The sequence below is a fragment of the Scardinius erythrophthalmus genome, assembly GCF_964197995.2.
Source record: "Scardinius erythrophthalmus genome assembly, chromosome: 21".
In the NCBI taxonomy this organism is placed as follows: domain Eukaryota; kingdom Metazoa; phylum Chordata; class Actinopteri; order Cypriniformes; family Leuciscidae; genus Scardinius; species Scardinius erythrophthalmus.
The window spans coordinates 27,327,472-27,346,186 of record NC_138241.1 but is presented as its reverse complement, the minus strand read 5'-3'; the positions used below and the strand labels follow the sequence as shown (position 1 = coordinate 27,346,186).

General features: G+C 36.4%; 1 protein-coding gene across 2 annotated transcripts in view; it reads right to left on the bottom strand.

The window, feature by feature from the left end:
• Positions 1 to 2,823: 2,823 nt before the first annotated feature.
• Positions 2,824 to 18,715, bottom strand: part of lrpprc (leucine-rich pentatricopeptide repeat containing) — a 69,561-nt gene continuing 53,669 nt past the window's right edge. Inside the window, exons 33-39 of one of the 2 annotated variants that reach the window (XR_014029113.1) lie at positions 15,811 to 15,941; positions 15,174 to 15,289; positions 12,385 to 12,459; positions 12,166 to 12,250; positions 10,747 to 10,889; positions 3,116 to 3,487; positions 2,826 to 3,030 (exon numbers count right to left, since the gene is read on the bottom strand). Coding sequence is in view for 1 of the 2 variants with exons in the window: in XM_081351665.1 (XP_081207791.1) it covers positions 3,416 to 3,487; positions 10,747 to 10,889; positions 12,166 to 12,250; positions 12,385 to 12,459; positions 15,174 to 15,289; positions 15,811 to 15,941 (622 nt within the window). In the remaining variant the exon portion in view is untranslated. Of the gene's footprint in view, positions 3,488 to 10,746; positions 10,890 to 12,165; positions 12,251 to 12,384; positions 12,460 to 15,173; positions 15,290 to 15,810; positions 15,942 to 18,715 lie in introns of both variants that reach the window. The other variant, XM_081351665.1, reaches the window with a different exon arrangement.

The window sequence follows — 18,715 nt, the reverse complement described above, 5'->3', positions numbered from 1 at the left end:
CAAGTCGAAATATAGCTCTCACCAAAATGAATGTTATGCCAAATATGTTGAAGATTCAAAGTATGGGATCTCATTATTTAACTCTTTGCAGATATTTTATTCAGTGTACTGATGCATTTCATCTATTGAGTTCAATCACAACAGAACCATCTCTGGTTTTCAGTTTGAAGACTTCTGAGATGACCGGGTGATTGAGGCTGAAACTATGTCAATTTATATTGAGTTTCATTGTACTACCACTAACTGCCGCTGGATGGCAGTAACATACTATGTTTTTTTTTTTTTTTTTTTTTTCACTCTAAAGTTTCCTTAATTATTAACCTTTTGGGTATACCATTAGACATCATGTTTGGAAGATGCCTTTCAACAAATTTACTGTAACATGTCACAATGTAGATTTGTCACAGTGTACTACAAGAGCTTTGAAAGTTTAAAATGTTTAGAAACCCAAATGCACTGGTGCAACATACATGCTAAGATTTAGGCCTAAGAATTTGCTACTCGGAATGTATTTGTGTTTGATTCCACATGTCTGCTGTTATTTAATGCAGCATGATGTTGAACAGAGAGATAAATAACTACAACTGCTAGAGAAATAAAAAATAAAAAATAATGCTGTGATGTTTCAAACATTACTTTTATTTAACAATCAAATGTCAAAGTCAGTGTCAGGAACAAATTTATACTGGAAATATTCCAGTCATACACAACATCTGGATGTCTCTTTATAAGAAATATTGGTAGCACTTTATTTTACAGTCCTGTTCCTTATGTACTTATAGTCAACTGGGGAATAACTAACCCTGAACCTGATCTTAACCCATGTTGTTACTTTACTCAGTACTTTCTTAGGTAAGTACATTAAGTACACATAAATGCACATACATGTAAAATAAAGTGCAACCGAGATATCTGTAAAATTGTCTTGACTGTGTGCCGAATTCTGAAAAATTAAGAGAAAGGTATTTTATTAGACTTGCTCATCTGTTTCAGTCACGTGACTTTTTCACTCATCATTTGTGTATTGAAGTCTATTTTTGACACATGAATTGTGTATTTAGTATACATAAATGTACGATTGTAAGATTTGGTAGGGTTTATGCTAACTTGAGATCTGTAAAAAGGGTTTTTATGACCTGGCATGGTGGATCAAATCCAGTGGTCAACGTTGCTTTGCTCCACTGATGGTCATATGACGCACGAGCAGCAAAGTCTAAAACAGATGAACAGCAAAACAACTGTCATTACAGTGGCTCTTAGTGTTTCGGCAAATGACATTTAAAGTAGTCTTAGAATGTATGACAGGAAAAACTATCAACATTAGGCTACTGTTTGTTAAAATGGAGGAAACTGAAACGGGCCATTGTGTAAGACTTCAGTGTGAGTATCTGTGAAGACAAAAATGGTAGATTCCAAACTGTTTTGATATCATCACTTATATATCATTTTAAAATGTAATGATGCTAGTGAGCTTGCTAAGAGCTCTTGAAAGATGTCATCTCTCTAAGGCATCGCATCAGCTTTTACTCTGCCATCTGCATTTGACTTGAACAAATCCTCTGGCGTTCTCCTGAGCTTCCTCCCGACCGAGGAGAAAACAGCCGTCCACCCTTTGAGACGGAAAACTGCGGGAGAATGAGCTCCACTGCAATAACGAAAAAACACTAAGACATGCAGAAATGTTATATAACGTAATAGCATATATTGCACAAAAATGTGATACGAGCAAGTGTCATAATAAATGTCTGTGACCTTTCATTTGCAATAAAAAAATCAGAATATAGCCTACACTACAGATGAAAAGTTTGGCGTCAGTACGATTTTTTTAATAATAAATTCATACTTTTAAGTCCTCTTAAATAAATATATATATATATTTTAACTTTCTATTCATCAAAGAATCCTGAAAAAAATTATTGATAATGCAGCAAATCCTGATTTCTAAAAAATATTATTTGTCTGAAGACTGGAGTAAATGATGCTGAAATAAATTGCATTTTAAAATAAATTAAAATAGAAACTAGTTATTTTACATTGTAATCAAATATGTAACAATATTACTGTTCTCACTGAATTTTTGATCAAATAAATGCAGCCTTGGTGAGCATGAGAGAAAAATGAGAGAAAAAAATGTGTTTTTTAAATCATACAGAGTCCAAACTTTTGAACTGTAGTGTAGATGTATTTTATTCAAAGTAAATGCATCAGTGAATGTTACCGGGAATCGAAAATGTTGGAATACACAAAGTGCTTCACAACTTTTACTTAGTGGTTTGATATCTAAATGTTAACATTTTTTTTTACGATTTAATTTTCAATGTTATCTACATTAGAAAATTGAAGAACATGCTCCTGTATTACTGGTATTCAATGACCTTTGCAGTGACAATACTGTGTCACGAGAGAGAGGTCAGAGGTCAAACCTACACTAGTAAAGACACCAGGACAGAAGAGCCGGTCCACCGACGGTCACAGAGAGATCTCTTCAGACTTCAGTTGACTGCCACTGGATGGCAGCCATGTTCTGTTCGTTTCCTTCCACACTTTTGTTCAATTTGGCAAGAGATTAGAGCAGAGCTTTGGTAAACATCCATAAACAGCTTTTCTTTGTTCCAGTCTGAATGTTTATTTATTCAAATATGTAGAAGATTTTACCGCTCATCAAAGCGTGTTCCAATAAGGCTATATCAAAAATCTTTTGAAAGGTTTTTGTAAATCATGCATTTGTTTTAAAATCTAGATAATGTATGTTTTTGGCACTTGTGCTAAATCCTGATAAATGTATGTTTCAAAGAAGAAAAAAATTGAAAGCAGGATGCATGTCAGCTGATCCATGTTTGCTCCAATGAGAGGTTTATTATACAGCATTGTACATATTACTACATAACTAAGATTATTGGTAATGAAATGGTAAAGAACTTTACTGAGCTTTTCACAAATAATCCATGTTGTCATTTAACGCTTCTTATATGAATATTATAGTATATATGTTACCGGCAAAGTGTGAAACCCCGTTATTGTATAGAATGCCTAGGCAATGTATAGAATGCCTAATGGTTTTTGGCAAAAATACATGACCTAATTCTATACATTACCTAGGCATTCTATAGAATGCCAGATTACACACTTTGCCGGTAACATATATAATACTTATATGAATAAATATTTTCATTTGTTGAAAACGGCTCATTGTGTGACACTCATTTAAGGAACAAACAAAAGTAAAGATAAAAAAAGAAACTAACGAAAGAGCCACTAAAGTTTTGGGTTCACATTTATTTGCATAAATATTTATGTACACGTTAACTATATCACGACATCATTATGAAGGGCAAAAACAAACAATCACAGTATAACACACAAGCTGTGCACATCTGCTGTATATAAAAAAAAAAAAAAACGAAGGAAGGTGTTTTTAGTCGTCAGCCGGCCCCATGGATTCTAAGCGCTGCTGCTTCAGTTTGTCTGCGTAGAAACGAAAAGACTCCTGCGAGACAAAAAAACAAAAAGCATTTTTCATTTTTACTCAGTAAACAAGCCAAAAATGTCCAACACAATTGTACTTTGAGAGAGTGTTGGGTTCCAGTCAGGCTCTGTGTGTAGTTGTGTTTCCTGCCCTCTAGGGCAAACTAATAACAACCACACGGTCCAAACAAATCCTACGCTCTCGTTTCATCTTACAAACCATATTAATTCACAAATAACATATTTACTCGTTCCCCCTCCCGTAATTAAACAGCACAGGCTCTCGATTTTTGGAAGGTGAGTGCTTTTAGAAGATTACCATTTCTCCAACAATGTATATTCCCTTATTAATGGGGTAATTAAAGTCGATAAATAACAGCCGCTGTGTACGAGAAATGAGGCCAGATGTGAACGGCACCTCAAATCTCTCCTTATCGCCTCTCTCCGGAGACTCTTTGTACTGTGGTATTAGTGGCGGCCGCGGGACCGAAGGAGTTGAATGGAGCGGGATGGAGTGCTACCTGAGATTGCTTTGTGAGAACTTAAAAGGTGCACTGAGAGCGCAGAGGTGCGGTGAGGTTTGTAGATGGCTGGCAGTCTCCTCTAAAGCTGTTGAAAAACACCGGAGCGCAGTTCTGACGGAGTAAATACAATAGCGTGTGAAGTGGACTGAGGCGGCTCTTACGCTACTGTAAAAGTAGGAGTATTTCAGGTGTGACTTCAAACTGGACACTTATCAATTAGTGCTTGACCAACTTCACAAATGGTTATTAAATAAAAAAGCTTGACATCCAATCATGCTGAAAAATCACAACTGCCCACACAATGGGTGCACAGCATGTGGTTCATGAAGAAGCTCATGTTTTGAATTGGCCAATTTGTTGCATAAAACCACTTAAGCAAACATCTACATTACCGTTTACAGTCAGTATGATTTTTGCTCACCAAGGCTGCATTTATTTGACCAAAAATACAGTAAAAACTGTATTTAAAAACTTCTATTTAAATATATATTTTAAAATATAATTTATTCCTGTGATGTGAAGCTGAATTTTCAGCATCATTACTCCAGTATTCAGAATTCATTCTCATATGCTGATTTGCTGCTCAAGAAACATTTCTTATTATTATCAATGTAAAAAACAGTTGAGCTGCTTAATATTTTCATGGAAACCATGATACATTTTTATTCAGGACTCTTTGATGAATATAAAGTTTAAATGAAAAGCATTTATTTGAAATAGAAATCTTTTATGACATTGTTTTTACAGTAAATTTGAATGAATCCTAGCTAAATAAAAGTATTAAATAAATAAAGTGTAACAGTAGTGTAGGTTTGCAGAAGGAAACATACCACTCTATATTCATTGTGTGAGTATTCTATGTAGTAGGGCTAAACGATATATAAAATATTCACTATATTTATGATGATTTTGCTGGAGATATAAACACTGGCGACATCATGAATATCGCAAAGATTTGAGTGTGCTTACAATTTGGCCATTAAATTAAGTTAAGTTCTCATCTTTCCAGCCATTCCTCGACTCAACACACAGAGTAGGAAAGTCTTAAGATTTATGAAAGCATCTAAAATTTATGAAAAGCAGTAGCAAAAATATCATTTGAGTGGTTAAGTCAGACTCATTTCAGTGAGTTCAAACTGTCCATTTAAATTAATCAATTAAAAATTCTGAATGAACGATTTGCCGGAGCCGATAGCCTCGTGGGCAGCACTCCTACATGTAGCATGGTCGCACTGAGTTCGAGTCCCAGCTTACTCTTCCTGGTCCTTTTGTCTACGGTTTTATGAGTATTATGAATTCGAACATACTACTCGGCTCACTATGGAAGCATATGGGTAGCAATATTCAATTTGAAATGTAATATGCAAAATGACAATGCAAAATGTAAAATGGCAATGCATTTCTGTATTTAAATGTACATTTTCAATTACATTTGTGCAACCATGGTGCAAAATGAAAAAGAAAAATCAATTATATAATTTACATTTGTCATTTCATACACTAGTTTTAATATGTAAATTGAATACATATTTTAACGCTTTATAAGTTGCTAAATTAAAATGTATTACAGAAATGATTGACATGCTCAAGTAAAAACTGTAGCAAAATGATAATTTAAATGTTATTTTTCTTAACTGCATTTACACTCACCTTTAAGTAGGGTTGGGTACCGAAACCCGGTTCCAATAGGGAACCGGTTCCGACGTAAACGGTAGTAACCAGACCGAATAAGAACGAAACTTTCGGTGCCTGATTTCGGTGCCTGACGTTTTTTACCGCCCCCTATAAAACATCTCGCGGCACGAATGATCCAATAATAAAACATCTCCAGTTAACCAGCAGAGCATTCATTTAGTTCGTTTGTTAAATAAGTGACGATCTAGCGCTGAAATGTGTTTTTTAAATCAAGTGATCAAAGTGCTCGTTGCCGCTGCAATCAGTGACGCGGATACAGTGTTTTCTCTTGGCTCGCGCACACCACTGTCACTCGGACGCGCGCTTCAATACGTTGCGGAGATCGATCTATTTATGAGGCGCCGTCTATATGATTATGTGCGCGGAGAGTTTGTGTGTGCGTGCTCGCGTCTCAGATGAGTATGTGCGCGGAGAGCTCCTCGCGTCTCCTGTGTGTAGTTTGCGTGTGTGTGCGTGAGCATTGTGCATTTCATATGCATTAGTTTGAGCATTCAGCAGTATACATGTATGTGTGACTACCTAGTATATGTGTATATGCAAGGGTTTCATATGTGCGTGAATGAAGTTTGATTTAAGCCCTAGACGGCGCCTATTCGTTCTGGTGAAATCTCAAAATATAATGGACACAAAGTGTCCCTGCTTGATATACAACCACTGATAAGCATAATCGGTTATAAAAAAATAAATAAAAAAAAAAAAAAAAACTAATGCGGATTAGAACCCAAAACCTCTGACACGCTTGACTAAAGTTCAAGTTCAGCTGCCAGTGTTCCTCTTCGGGTAAGTCTAGTATTTTAATGCCAACTGCAAATCTTGCATATCAAGTATGAAGTATATCAATATGAAGTATATTTATATGAGGCTATACTGTGTGTGTGTTAAATATTTATGCTGAGTGTCAGTTATTTCTCTGTTTTGTTTGATCTTAACTCAAGTGTTTTCGGCTACATCAGTAGCCTTTTAAAGGGCACAATTTTTCATTTAATCAGAAATCAAAAAATCTTGTTCAGAAAAACACACACACAGAGGTTTTTTTTTTTTTTTTTGATAAAGTATGTGCGGTTTAGTTTTCTTAAGTACCGTTTCAAGAACCGTTTAAGCACCGGAACCGTTTGAAAAATACCGAGTAGATACTGGTATCGGATAAAACCCAACCAATACCCAACCCTACCTTTAAGACACTTGTGATTGCATTTTCATTAAATGTCCCGTAATGAATGTAGCAAAATTCAATAAGCAAATTGAAAATGCATTCCGAGCCCCCACTAACAGGTAAACACAGGCTCATAAGCTTAAATTCACTGGCAGATGAAGTGGAGCATGAACCGAGAAATGGTAGTGTTTCCGAAGATTATTACGCGTCTGCAGGTGATAGAACCAGTACGATGTTGGAACGTCTGGGAGAACAAATTCATAGCTACTGAATATTGTGACCGCTCTTTATTTCTTCATAACTGACTGTAATGTTCAATAAAGTGACTCATGTGATGTATGACCATCTCCCATTTCTATTTTATTAAGCATATTGGTCAGATATTGATAAATCTATAGGTACAGTAGGGCCACGGAATCTGACGGGTCAAATTTATAAAGACTAGCCTTTTTTGGGTGAATGTGGAGCAGGTCGGGGGCTGGTGACGTCATCATCTATAATTCAATGTCTAATATTTTAGAAAACGAAGCAGCACAAACAAATTTTTTACCGGCACAAAACAGCACAAACAAACAAGATTATTTTGCGTGAATTTGGAGCATATGGAGGGCTGAGTGACCTCAGAATGACCAATAAATATTATTTTGAAATCTAAGAAACCGAAGCAGCACAAAATAAACATTTACCGGCACAAACGAAGCACAAATGATTGACCCTCTTTTGGGTGAATTTGGAACAGGTCGGTGGGGGTGGCTGGTGACGTCATCGTCCATAATTCGGTCTAATATTTTCTTAGAAAATATTTCTTATTAGACCATAATTCGGTCTAATATTTTCTAAGAAACCGAAGCAGCACAAAATAAACATTTACCGGCACAAACGAAGCACAAATGATTGAGCCTCTTTTGGGTGAATTTGGAACAGGTTGGGGGGGTGGGGGGTGGGGGCATGTGGGGGGCTGGGTGACCTCAGAATGACCTATAAATATTCTTTTAATATCTAAAAAACCGAAGCAGCACAAACAAAAAAATGTACAGCACAAACCATCACAAACGAAGTAAAAACGATTGAGCCTATTTTGCCGACGTTTTGCAATGGGTGGGGGCGGGGCCAACTTCACGCAGTGATTGAGGGGACGTGATCGGCTCAGAATGCATTCTCAATTTGCACATTGAATTTTGCTACATTCATCGCGGGACATTTAATGATAATGCAATCGCAAGTGTCTTAACTGAGTGTAAACGCAATTAACCCTCTGAGGTCGACAAACGCGCCGGCGCGTTTTGCTGGATTTTCTCCACATTGTAGCACTTTAAACTTAAATTTCTCCGTCATTTATGGTCATACAGAAAAAATAAATATAAAAAAAGAATCTGTGGTATTTCTACTTTTGTATGTGTCCACTTCCAATCAAATCAAAACATTGTGCTTTTGTAAAATAAAGAAAATAAACAGTGTGTGCGTTCTGCCTCTCCGTCGCGGTGAACTTTTTTTTCTTGAGCACGTCTATAAACTGAAACAAAACTCAGCGAATACTTGTTACACATTTATGAGCCATACACCTTTATAAACATTTAAGTGTGTACTTTTAAATGATCGGATTCAAAACGAAAACAAATATTCTCTGTTTAAGTAATTTGTATAAAACCAACAAGATTTCCAGCTTCTCAAACGCTTCCTAATTATTTTTAATTCGGCCACGCCCACTCGCGCAAAATATATTCACATGCAAATCTCCACATGGAACGCGATCACCCTCATTACCTCAACAACAAAACACTTCACTTCACTTTTCGTCGAGTTTGAAAGACGTGCCTGAGCTTACATTGGATTTACATCAGAAGAAGAAGAACGATATTTGAAGACAAGAAAGATAAGGTAAGAAATTCTTACATATTAGTTTGCTATTGTTGCATAAATTTCACATTGCAGTTGAACTGTTGCTAGATATATGGTGAATATTATAATATTTAGACCCGTGTTTACTGTTACTGTGTTTGTGGATATCTGCTCAAACGTAGATAGACTATGTATATGGTAGGCCTAACCATAATGTTTTATATTTGATCGCAATCGCGTTTTAATGTATCATATTTTTGATCGCGATCGCGTTTTAATGTATCATATTTTTGATCGCGATCGCGTTTTAATGTATCATATTTTGGAAAAGCAAAACGCTCCAAACGGCTTCATGTTTTTACTATTATCTCATTTCATATCATCATAACGAATGGAAACATTTGAAGTAACATGATAATCAATATATTTTTCTCTAGCTTAGTTGTTACTGAAATCTTTTTGAAAATATATATAGGCTGCTATATTGTTATTATTTTATGCAGCACTGCGCATAGCCTATACCTACAAGGCACAACAAACCTGGTGTTCATTATATATTGTTGGAAACATTTGTGTGAGTGTGTGTGTGTATTCTGTGAATTTTAAAAAGCAATTTTAACAAGAAAAATCTAAAATGTATTCCCAAAATCGTGCAGGCCTTTCTCTTGATATCAGTATGTTCACTTTTTTTTTTTTCAGGGCCCAGATGCCACTGAGTCCTGCTGACTTCAACATTCACAGTACATGTCTCTGTACATGAACATGGTAAAGTGAAAATCAAACACCTTAGAAAATGAAAGGTATGTACAATGTTTTTAGGAATGGCACAAAGGTCTCTTTCTTCAATAAGTGCTTTTTTGTTGTGTATCTTTAGATTATGTTGTGTTGTAAATAAATCCAAACAATTTTAAAAGCCATTCTTTTTTAAATCTCCTCATTCTTTGTGCAAGGTTGGTCAGAATGATGGGCCCTGATAAGCTCCTAATAGGGCCATTAGGGAGGTTCTTTGTCTTTCTCAGGTGTGGAAAGCTTTCATATTAATGAGGTGATCCGCCCCTTCGCATATTGCTTTCTAACACAAAACACGTCGTAAAATTTTTAAATCAATATATTGTCTTCTCTGAATGAGCAGTCAGGGTGATTCTCACATAGTTTTAGAGCAAATATTCTAGGCTACGTGATACAATTTTCAAAAGTCTTGTGAAGAAATAATCAGTATGGGTTTCATGACCTTATTTCAGTGAGAATTTATTTTTGTATTTTCACAAACCACGCATAAATGTCATTATCTCAAAACTACAAACTTTTACATACATGCTGCTGATATATTATTGTAGCAGAGTTTGTGCTGAATACAGTGTAATTAGACTTTAGCCATGAAAATGTCACAAGTAACAGAAATAACCACAAATGTCAGAGCATGTCAGAACACCTCCAGGGCCCAGAAAACAGCTCAGACCTCAGAGGGTTAAGAAAAATAACTTTTAAATGATCATTTTGCTACAATTTTTGCTTGAACATTAAACATATCTAATAATTTCGGTAATACATTTTCGTTTTGCAACTTATAAAGCATTAAAATATGTATTCTATTTACATATTACCTAATGTATGAAATGGCAAATGTAAATTATATAATTGAATAATCATTTTCATTTTGCACCAAACGTTGCACAAATGTAATGGAAAATGTAAATTTAAATACAGAAATGCATTGCCATTTTACATTTTACATATTGCATTGTCATTTTGCATATTACATTTCAAATTGAATATTGCTACCCATATGCTTTCATAGGCTCACATACTGTTTTTCGCATACTATATAGTATGAAAGGAGGCATATTCGGACAAAGCATATATAATCTTGTGCTCATTTACTGGAAAATATATTACTTTTGCAATTATTTAAACATTATTTTTAACTACATTTTTTAAAAACATTTTTAAACATTTCAATCGACTTTGCAACAATGCCTGTTTGGTTTAAATGATTCCTCTTATTTAATAAAAAAAAATAATAATTACATGTTCAAAATGTATGTAGTGTTAATGATTGTGGATGATTACCTGAGGCTCTTGGAAGGGAACAGTTTCTCCAGCTTCCTTGTATAGTAGCGCCAGTCTTTTAAGAGTTAACTCCTCAGCCTTCACCCCCTCCGCCTGCATGCGCTCGTACAGAGCCTTCGCTGAACTGAGGTCCTTATCCAAACCTGTTGAGAGTGAGGCAGAACAACAGCTGTGTTAAACAACCAATATTTCATCCTGCACATATCAGGCCTCATGAAATAGTGATGCTGCAGAGGTCTCTAAGTACTGAAACGTGTCAAAGTTCTCACGGTAGGCTGGCTAAAGTAGCCCCTCATTAGGGAACATGTGTTTGTATTAGCAAGCATGCCTCCTGTGAGTCAATGCGTTCCGCTTGCTGCATTTTTAATTGGAAGACTATTAACGGACTGGCTTTGCTGTGTGCCAAAACAGTGGGGTGACTCAAACAGGCCAGTGAGATGAGGACAGACTTAATGCCATTGTCCACCAGATGAAGCATGTAGCTTTTAACAGTGATCATGTTCAAATAAAACACTATTCAATGACAGAGGCAGAACAACACGTGCAGTTCCAGATGAGTACAGAGTAAAACAATAGCACTAATGGTTTCTTAAGTTGTGGTCACATTTACTTTTGTTCATTTACACAGGTGAAATTCAGTCATTTCACCCAAACAGATTTCGCAAGGGGTCCAAATTGGTTACACGGATTTGCTGCATTGACAAACTTTCTGTTCTGCCTGGTTTGAAAATGACTTCTGTGAGAGATGCGCTTCATACATTAACATGCGCTATTGACAAAGTACCTTTTTGCCCGTGAAATTTAACTAATGTGACCGCATCTTTAGATGACATCTATACAAGTGTACACACACATATACATATATACATGATGTGTGTGTGTGTTTATACACACAACTGGGTCGGCATAATTTTTAACGTTTTTGAAAAGTTTATTCTCACCAAGGCTGCATTTAATTGATCAAAAATACAATAAAACCAGAAATATTGTGAAATATTACAATTTAAAATAACTTTTCTATTTGAATATATTTTAAAATGTAATTTATTTCTGTTTTGACAGATGAATTTATCCTCATCATTCCTCCAGTCTTCAGTGTCACATGATCCTTTAGAAATGATTTCAACATGCTGATTTGGTGCTCAAGAAACATTTTTTCTTATCAACTGAAAACAGTTGTGCTAATTCATATTTTTATGAAAATGTAAGCTTTTTTTCAGGACTCTAATGATAAGAAAGTTCAAAAGAACATTTATTTGAAATATTATGTAACAATATAAATGTCTTTTCCGACACCTTTGATCAATTTAACGTGTTCTTGTTTAATAAAAAAAAAAACGTAATCTCACTGACCCCAAACTCTTGAACGCTAGTGTATATCACCCTGAAAATTAGAGTTGATACAAATAGTGGTCTTACTGTAGCATTTCATCAGGTGTGAATAGATATTCTCCTTCTCTGTGAAGTCAGGAATCAGCTCAGTCAGAGTCTTGATTTTAACAGCCTATTCAAGAAGGAAAATAGAGTCTGTATTTCACAAACTGTGACCATATTGTGCCTGATTTTGTGGAATAACATAGTGCATACATTTCAAGAAAGTTTAGAGCATGAAGGCTAGAACAAACTGGGTTTGCTTACCTGTCCCGGCTGCTGAGCCGCTCGTAACATGTATGTGAACATTACGTCCTTCTGTTCGTTGACAGCTGCACAGCGCTAAAGCAATCAAAGCAGCACAAGAGACCTTAAAACTCTCAACACAAACATTTACCGCATATCATAACGTGTGTGTTTACATGCAAGCACAGTATCTGCCCTTGAACAAAACATAAACCTTGGTATAAAAACAATTACTGGTATTTCCTGCATCCACACAGCAGGCTATTAAAAGAATGCAGAGTGGAGCGTATGGACGTGTGTGTAACAGCATGATGGGAGCATGTGTTTTTGAATGTATCCATCTTCCATTACATCCTTTAGCACTCAGTGCAGCGCTCTATAGTTAAGGGTTAATTATACAGCTAATAATGGAGTCAGGCAAATAACCACTTATTTCTTTATGAAAATTAAAATGTACAGTGTCTGCCCAATTTAAAGTACAATTATCTACACTTAGCCGTATAAAGGCGTGCTCCTGAGCTTTCAAGCACCGGTGTGCAATTTTCACACTCTTTAATCAGGACAATATAACACAAGTTAAATGAAGGCACAGTGAATTCCAGAAGGGTAAACTGTGCTGTACAGAAACTGTAGGTCTTAAGAAGACTCAACCACCTCAAGCAGCTTTGTCAGAAAGGAGGATGTTAGTGGGTATGAAGAAATCAGGCTTTTTATGGATATCATGGGTACCTTTAAAGCAAACATGAACTAAACATTTTATTTAGCAATTAAGGTCACATGCATTTGTGGCATAACAGCAATTTTTTAAATGCATGTTATAGGCATTTACAATCTCTCAAAAGAGAATTGTGAAGCTTGTATTAAAAGCACCAATTTTGCATGCATTATTTGAACTGAAAAGTTTTCAACAATTCAATTTCAATTGTTTTGGTTACTAAACGAGGACTTTAACACATTTTATACACGTTAAATTATAGTCACTAAAATGGTGCTGAGCTAAAAACATTTATTTTCCATACAGAAATTAGAACTATTTACCATTCCAATGTTACATTTTTCAGCACCATGGCCTGATCTAGGTGGATGAGTTTCTGGTTAGCCATTACCTATGTAATTTACATAAAAACTCATTTTCTTTCTGGGTTTACCATGTTGACATGATTATAGTAGGAATTGAACGGGGTCAGTTTAAAGGAACAGTTCACCCAAAAATTAAAATTCTGTCATCATTTACTCTCCCAAACCCATAAAACTTTTTGTTCATATGCGATTTATTTTTTTAATGAAACTTGAGAGATTACTGTTCCTCCATTGAAAGTCTATGTAACCAAAGCTTTCAAGCTTCAAAAAGTTAAGACATTGTAAGAGTAATGCATATTTAAATTGTCAACAGCAGTTTAACCGTGTTTGCTAGAAGCACGAGAACAAACCTCACAGTTCTCTCACGTTAAGCCAAGCCCGCACGTTTGAGCATCCATTTACCATATTTGATGAGCTCAATCTTTTTATGTTTTGTCTGTACATAATTTAAGACTTAGATTAAAGCTCTTGATTTATATGGATTACTTTTAAGATCTCTTTAAAATATGAAAGTTTTTTGGAGCGGGTTTTCAATGGAGGGGCAGAAATCTCTCATATTTCATAGAAAAATATCGGTAGCACTTTATTTTACAGTCCTGTTCCCCATGTACTTAAAGTTATTACAATAACTGGGTAATAACTACGTACTAACCCTGAACCTACCCCTAAACCTTATATTAATCCGTACTTTCTTAGGCAAGTACACCAAGTACACAAAAGTGCACGCACTGTAAAATAAAGTGCAACCAAAAGATCTTCATTTGTGCTTCCAAGATGAACAAAAGTCTTATGGGTTTGGAAAGACATAAGTGTGAGTAAATGATGACAGAACATTTAAATTTGGATGAACTATGTCTTTAAGCCTTGTCAAAACATTAAAATACACTAATCACATTTAACTAATCACAGGTACTCAACATTATACCACAAACACTAATACAGTACAGATTCATTTGTATTGAACCCGGAAAATGTCTGAGACGCTTTGAAAAAGTCTCATCCTGTTCTGTGTGTGTGTGTTGGTATGTGTCTTTTGAAACTGCTGGACTGCCCTGCGCTCTCTCTGGGTTCAGCGGCAATGAGGTCACATTACAAGCCAATCGTGAAGGCTGTGGGATTCTCTTGTATGTGCTGAATTAAAAGCCTAGGGGCCTGGGAGGCTTTTAACAGGCTTCTATATTAAAATGAACACAGGCTAAGGTGGGCAGAGTGCCTTCATGACAATCAGAGCAATTAAAACTACAGCCCAGCAGCTTCACTCCTGAGAGTTACTCTCTGATGCCATTCACAACACCTTCAACATGACGAACAAGATCAAACCAAACACGCTGATCTAAGACTTTCTGTAAAAATAATCATATTTTGATATTTAGCATTCTATCTCAGGGACGCTGCGAAGCAAAGCTTCCTGTTATTTTGAGATCTCAAAGGATATTTCTCACTCCTGGGTTTAGTGGTGCCTTAATGCAGCCATTTTGTTCCTCGACTCGCTAAAGTGCTTTTTGAAAAAGGGAGAGGAAAAATCTTGTACAAGACCATCTAAGCAAGTAAAACCGACTGAATGATTAAAATATGAGACAGCAAGAGCTCAAAAAGAGCAGTGTTCACTTGAGTTGGAATTGTGGTTAGCAACAGGGTCAGCTAGTTTCAATACCAACTCGAATTAGATTCAGCAATTTAGCAAGGTCACAGAGTCCTCATGCATATCTTGGTTTGTTAAGAGACGGTACCTGCAGGAGAAACTTGGCCTCTTCTGTCCTGCCCATGTCCAAGTAAATCAGGAAGAGGTCTGTAGCGGCTCTGTAGGAGGCAAAGTGATTGCAGAGCCTTTCTGCCATGGCACTCACTGGACATAGAGAGAGATGTCAATCAATCACATGCCTACACAGTGATTACTATGTTACAACACATCAATGGGTGCTCTAATGTTTCTCCAAACCAGAAACTCACAAACAAGAGCTAGAAGTACTCAAATAATTCACTGTGTATCAGTGGTTCTCAACCTTTTTCTCTTCAAGATACGCCCTTGTAACCACCCCTTGACTAACATTGTACAATCCAATTAATTCCTGATTGACCAAATCTGGTTCAGTTCCACTTTTTTTTCTCATTCAAGTAACTTCAATCTAATATGTCACAATAGGAGAGAAAACTTGCACGCAATTTCCATTTCATGCCGACTTTAAGTGTCAAAAAACGAGGAAAAAAATAAAAAACTATAGTTTTTGAGAAGTTTCAAGAACTGTATGTTCTACAATAAAACTGTTGTTGATGGAACAGATTAAAATAAGGATTACAAAATATTTTGTAGAGGTGCCCTGGTTGAGAACCACTGATATAGATGAAGAGGTGGTGTGTGGGTCTCACATTTATCTAGTGCAGCATCATTGTTGGCCTCTAGAACTTTGCGGAAGACAAAGGAAATACTGGTGTTCTGATTCTCTGTGTTCTGGGTGTAAACGGACTCCAGCAGCTCCACTGCACTGTCAATGTCCCCACTGCAGAGGGAGAAAGGAGAGTTCATACTCAGTGTTAGTGATTTAAACAAACCCCTTTATAGCCCATTCATCTCCTCAGGTGTGAAATACAGCATTATTCATGATGACTCGAGCCTCCACGCATATGGCCTTTGTAAACAAAAAGTGCCTTACAACATTTAAATCAATATATTGTTATTTGTGAATGAGTAGGCAGGATGATTTTCACATCATTTTGAAGTGAAAACTCTAGGCCACAAGAGCCAGTTCTCAAAAGTCGTGTGGACAAATATTTAATGCTTTTTATGACCTTATATCAATTGACTTAAATTTTTAGTTTTTTTCAATAAACACGCATAATCGTTATTATCTCCAACGTGTACATAGATGTAGCTCACATATTATTGTAGCCCAGTTTGTGCTGAATACAGTGTAACGAGTAACTTTTATATGTTTACATTAGGGGTGTAACGATACACGTATTCGTATTTAACCATTCGGTACGAGGCTTTCAGTTCGGTACGCATTACAAACCGTACGATTCGTTGGACCATTTTTCCTGCCGGTGACACCAAAATTTTGTTAGCAGTCGCACTGGTGCGACCACCACAACATTGCCCAACATCAAATGGCAAACCTAATGAATGCGGAACGAAACTAAACTACTAATTTTGTGCTTCACAGACCATTTATCAGGTTGGACTAATGTCAGTGTAGCACAAGCCTATTTTGATCAAGTGACACTGTAGACGTGTCCCTACACACTATGCACTGCAAAATGCTTCTCCATGTTGACCAACAACGGGCAGAAACCATGTCCTAAATACTTATTCTTCTAACCACTTTCGTTGGAATTTGCACTTTCCCATTTAAGGTCTTAATTTTCATAAAATTCACTTTTAATGTTTTCCAATGCCCAGCAGAAACTCGGTTTAAATAGGCCTATATACAACTGGTCCTAACACCAAGTACTTAATTCATACTAAACTAGTGTAGTTTTAGGTTTATTCTTCTTGAATGAACAAAGATAGCTAGTAAAACATACTTTTACAGTTCAAACTAAAAGGCAAGCAAAATTTCCATTCCATTTCTGCTTCCCATCCATCCCGCAACTTTCATTTACAGAACACTAAGTACATAAAACTTTCATTGGCCACATTAATATTCCGGGCCCAGCCGTCGATTGTCATTCTTCGCCATTCCTAAAGTCCTGAGACAGTGTAGGACAGCGGAAGAGCAAAGTGTTCCTCACGGCTGATTGGGCGGCTTCCCCGTTCACACAGCTTTATCCTGTCGGGGTGAACTCTGACCCCCGGGGGGACATAAGCAACAGTGACACGTGTGCTGTGTGCAGCTGAGCCAAGCTGACTGGTTAAGAGGCGAGATGGGGGCTCCGGAACCCGGGCACCACATTAATATGGTCCATTGTGAATTATTCAGACTACATAGTCATAGCCATCACAGCAGATTTGAGCCTTTAATAATAATGGGGGAAGAGGGGTGAAGGGGATGGAGGAAAGGTAAGATGAAAGAACAGGAAGATGAAATTGAGGTGGGAGAAAAGGCCACATGAGCAGGCGGTCCTTTGTTACACAACAAACCTTTGATGACACCAATTTAGTCAAGGTCAAACCACTAAAAGGTCACATTTCATGGTATTTACAGAAACAAGGGTGCTTCATTGTTCTTTTCATGAATTTGTTTTCACAAAAATAACCAAGAAAAGATTGTGTGGGTAGAATCTAATCTCACCCGCCAGACAGTCTGCTAGTGCTCCCTTTGTTAGAAACATTGAGCATGTAGTTCAGAGTTTCTGAGATAATACAATACAATCAAGTCTTTGTCACAGTCAATCACAGTCTTAACCTCGAAGTCATCTGTGTTCCTCCAGCAGCAAGGTATGTGGTGCCAATTTTTGCTGCATTTAGTTTCACTGTGCATCTAGTTTAAAAACATCTGAACGGCTGCTCATCTCAAGTATTGTAAGCCTTGCTCTAGTAGCCAAGCCAACGAATAAGGAGATCTTTGAGTCCTGTAGCTGTATAATACATTTTGGTGCATGGCATCGCTGCTGTGATGACGGTGTTGTAGGTGGTTGCTTCCACAAGTGTCTACTGAAATTCAGGTCATTAGATAAAGGTCATGTCCCAATTTACAGGGTTCCCACACCTTTTGACCAATGAATTGCCATGATTTTTCAATTGACTTGTCAAGTTGTTCATAATAACTGGATGTGGATTAAAAAAACTTGAAAAATGTCCATGTCTTTTAAAGATTTTGTTCATTTGCATGTGCTTTCTGTGAAAATATTCCTGAATTTAAAAACTCCATATATTTTTTTTTAGCTTTTCTGTGTCAGTGAAAGAAATCTGCATGTACGCAACTGTTCAAAAGTTTGGGGTAAGAAATTAATAAAAAATACTTATATTTCAAATTAATGCTGTTCTTTTGAACTTTCCATTAATCAAAGAATTCTAAAACTAAAATACATCACAGATTCATATTAAGAAGCTGTTTTCAACATTGATAAGAAATGTATTGGCTTGGTGAGCATAAGAGACTTTTCAAAACATTAGGAAAAAAATCTTACAGAAACCACACTTTTGAACAGTAGAGCAAGTCTTGTGATTATTTCAACAGTTTTATTCACTATCAAGCATAATTTGAACGACAGATTGTTTTAAAAAAATAATAGCAATCTGTCATCAACAAGCTGCACCATGCGAGGTACTCCATCCATGTCCAGATAACAAACGGACAAGTCATGTGACCAATTGAGGTAACTTCTAAACACC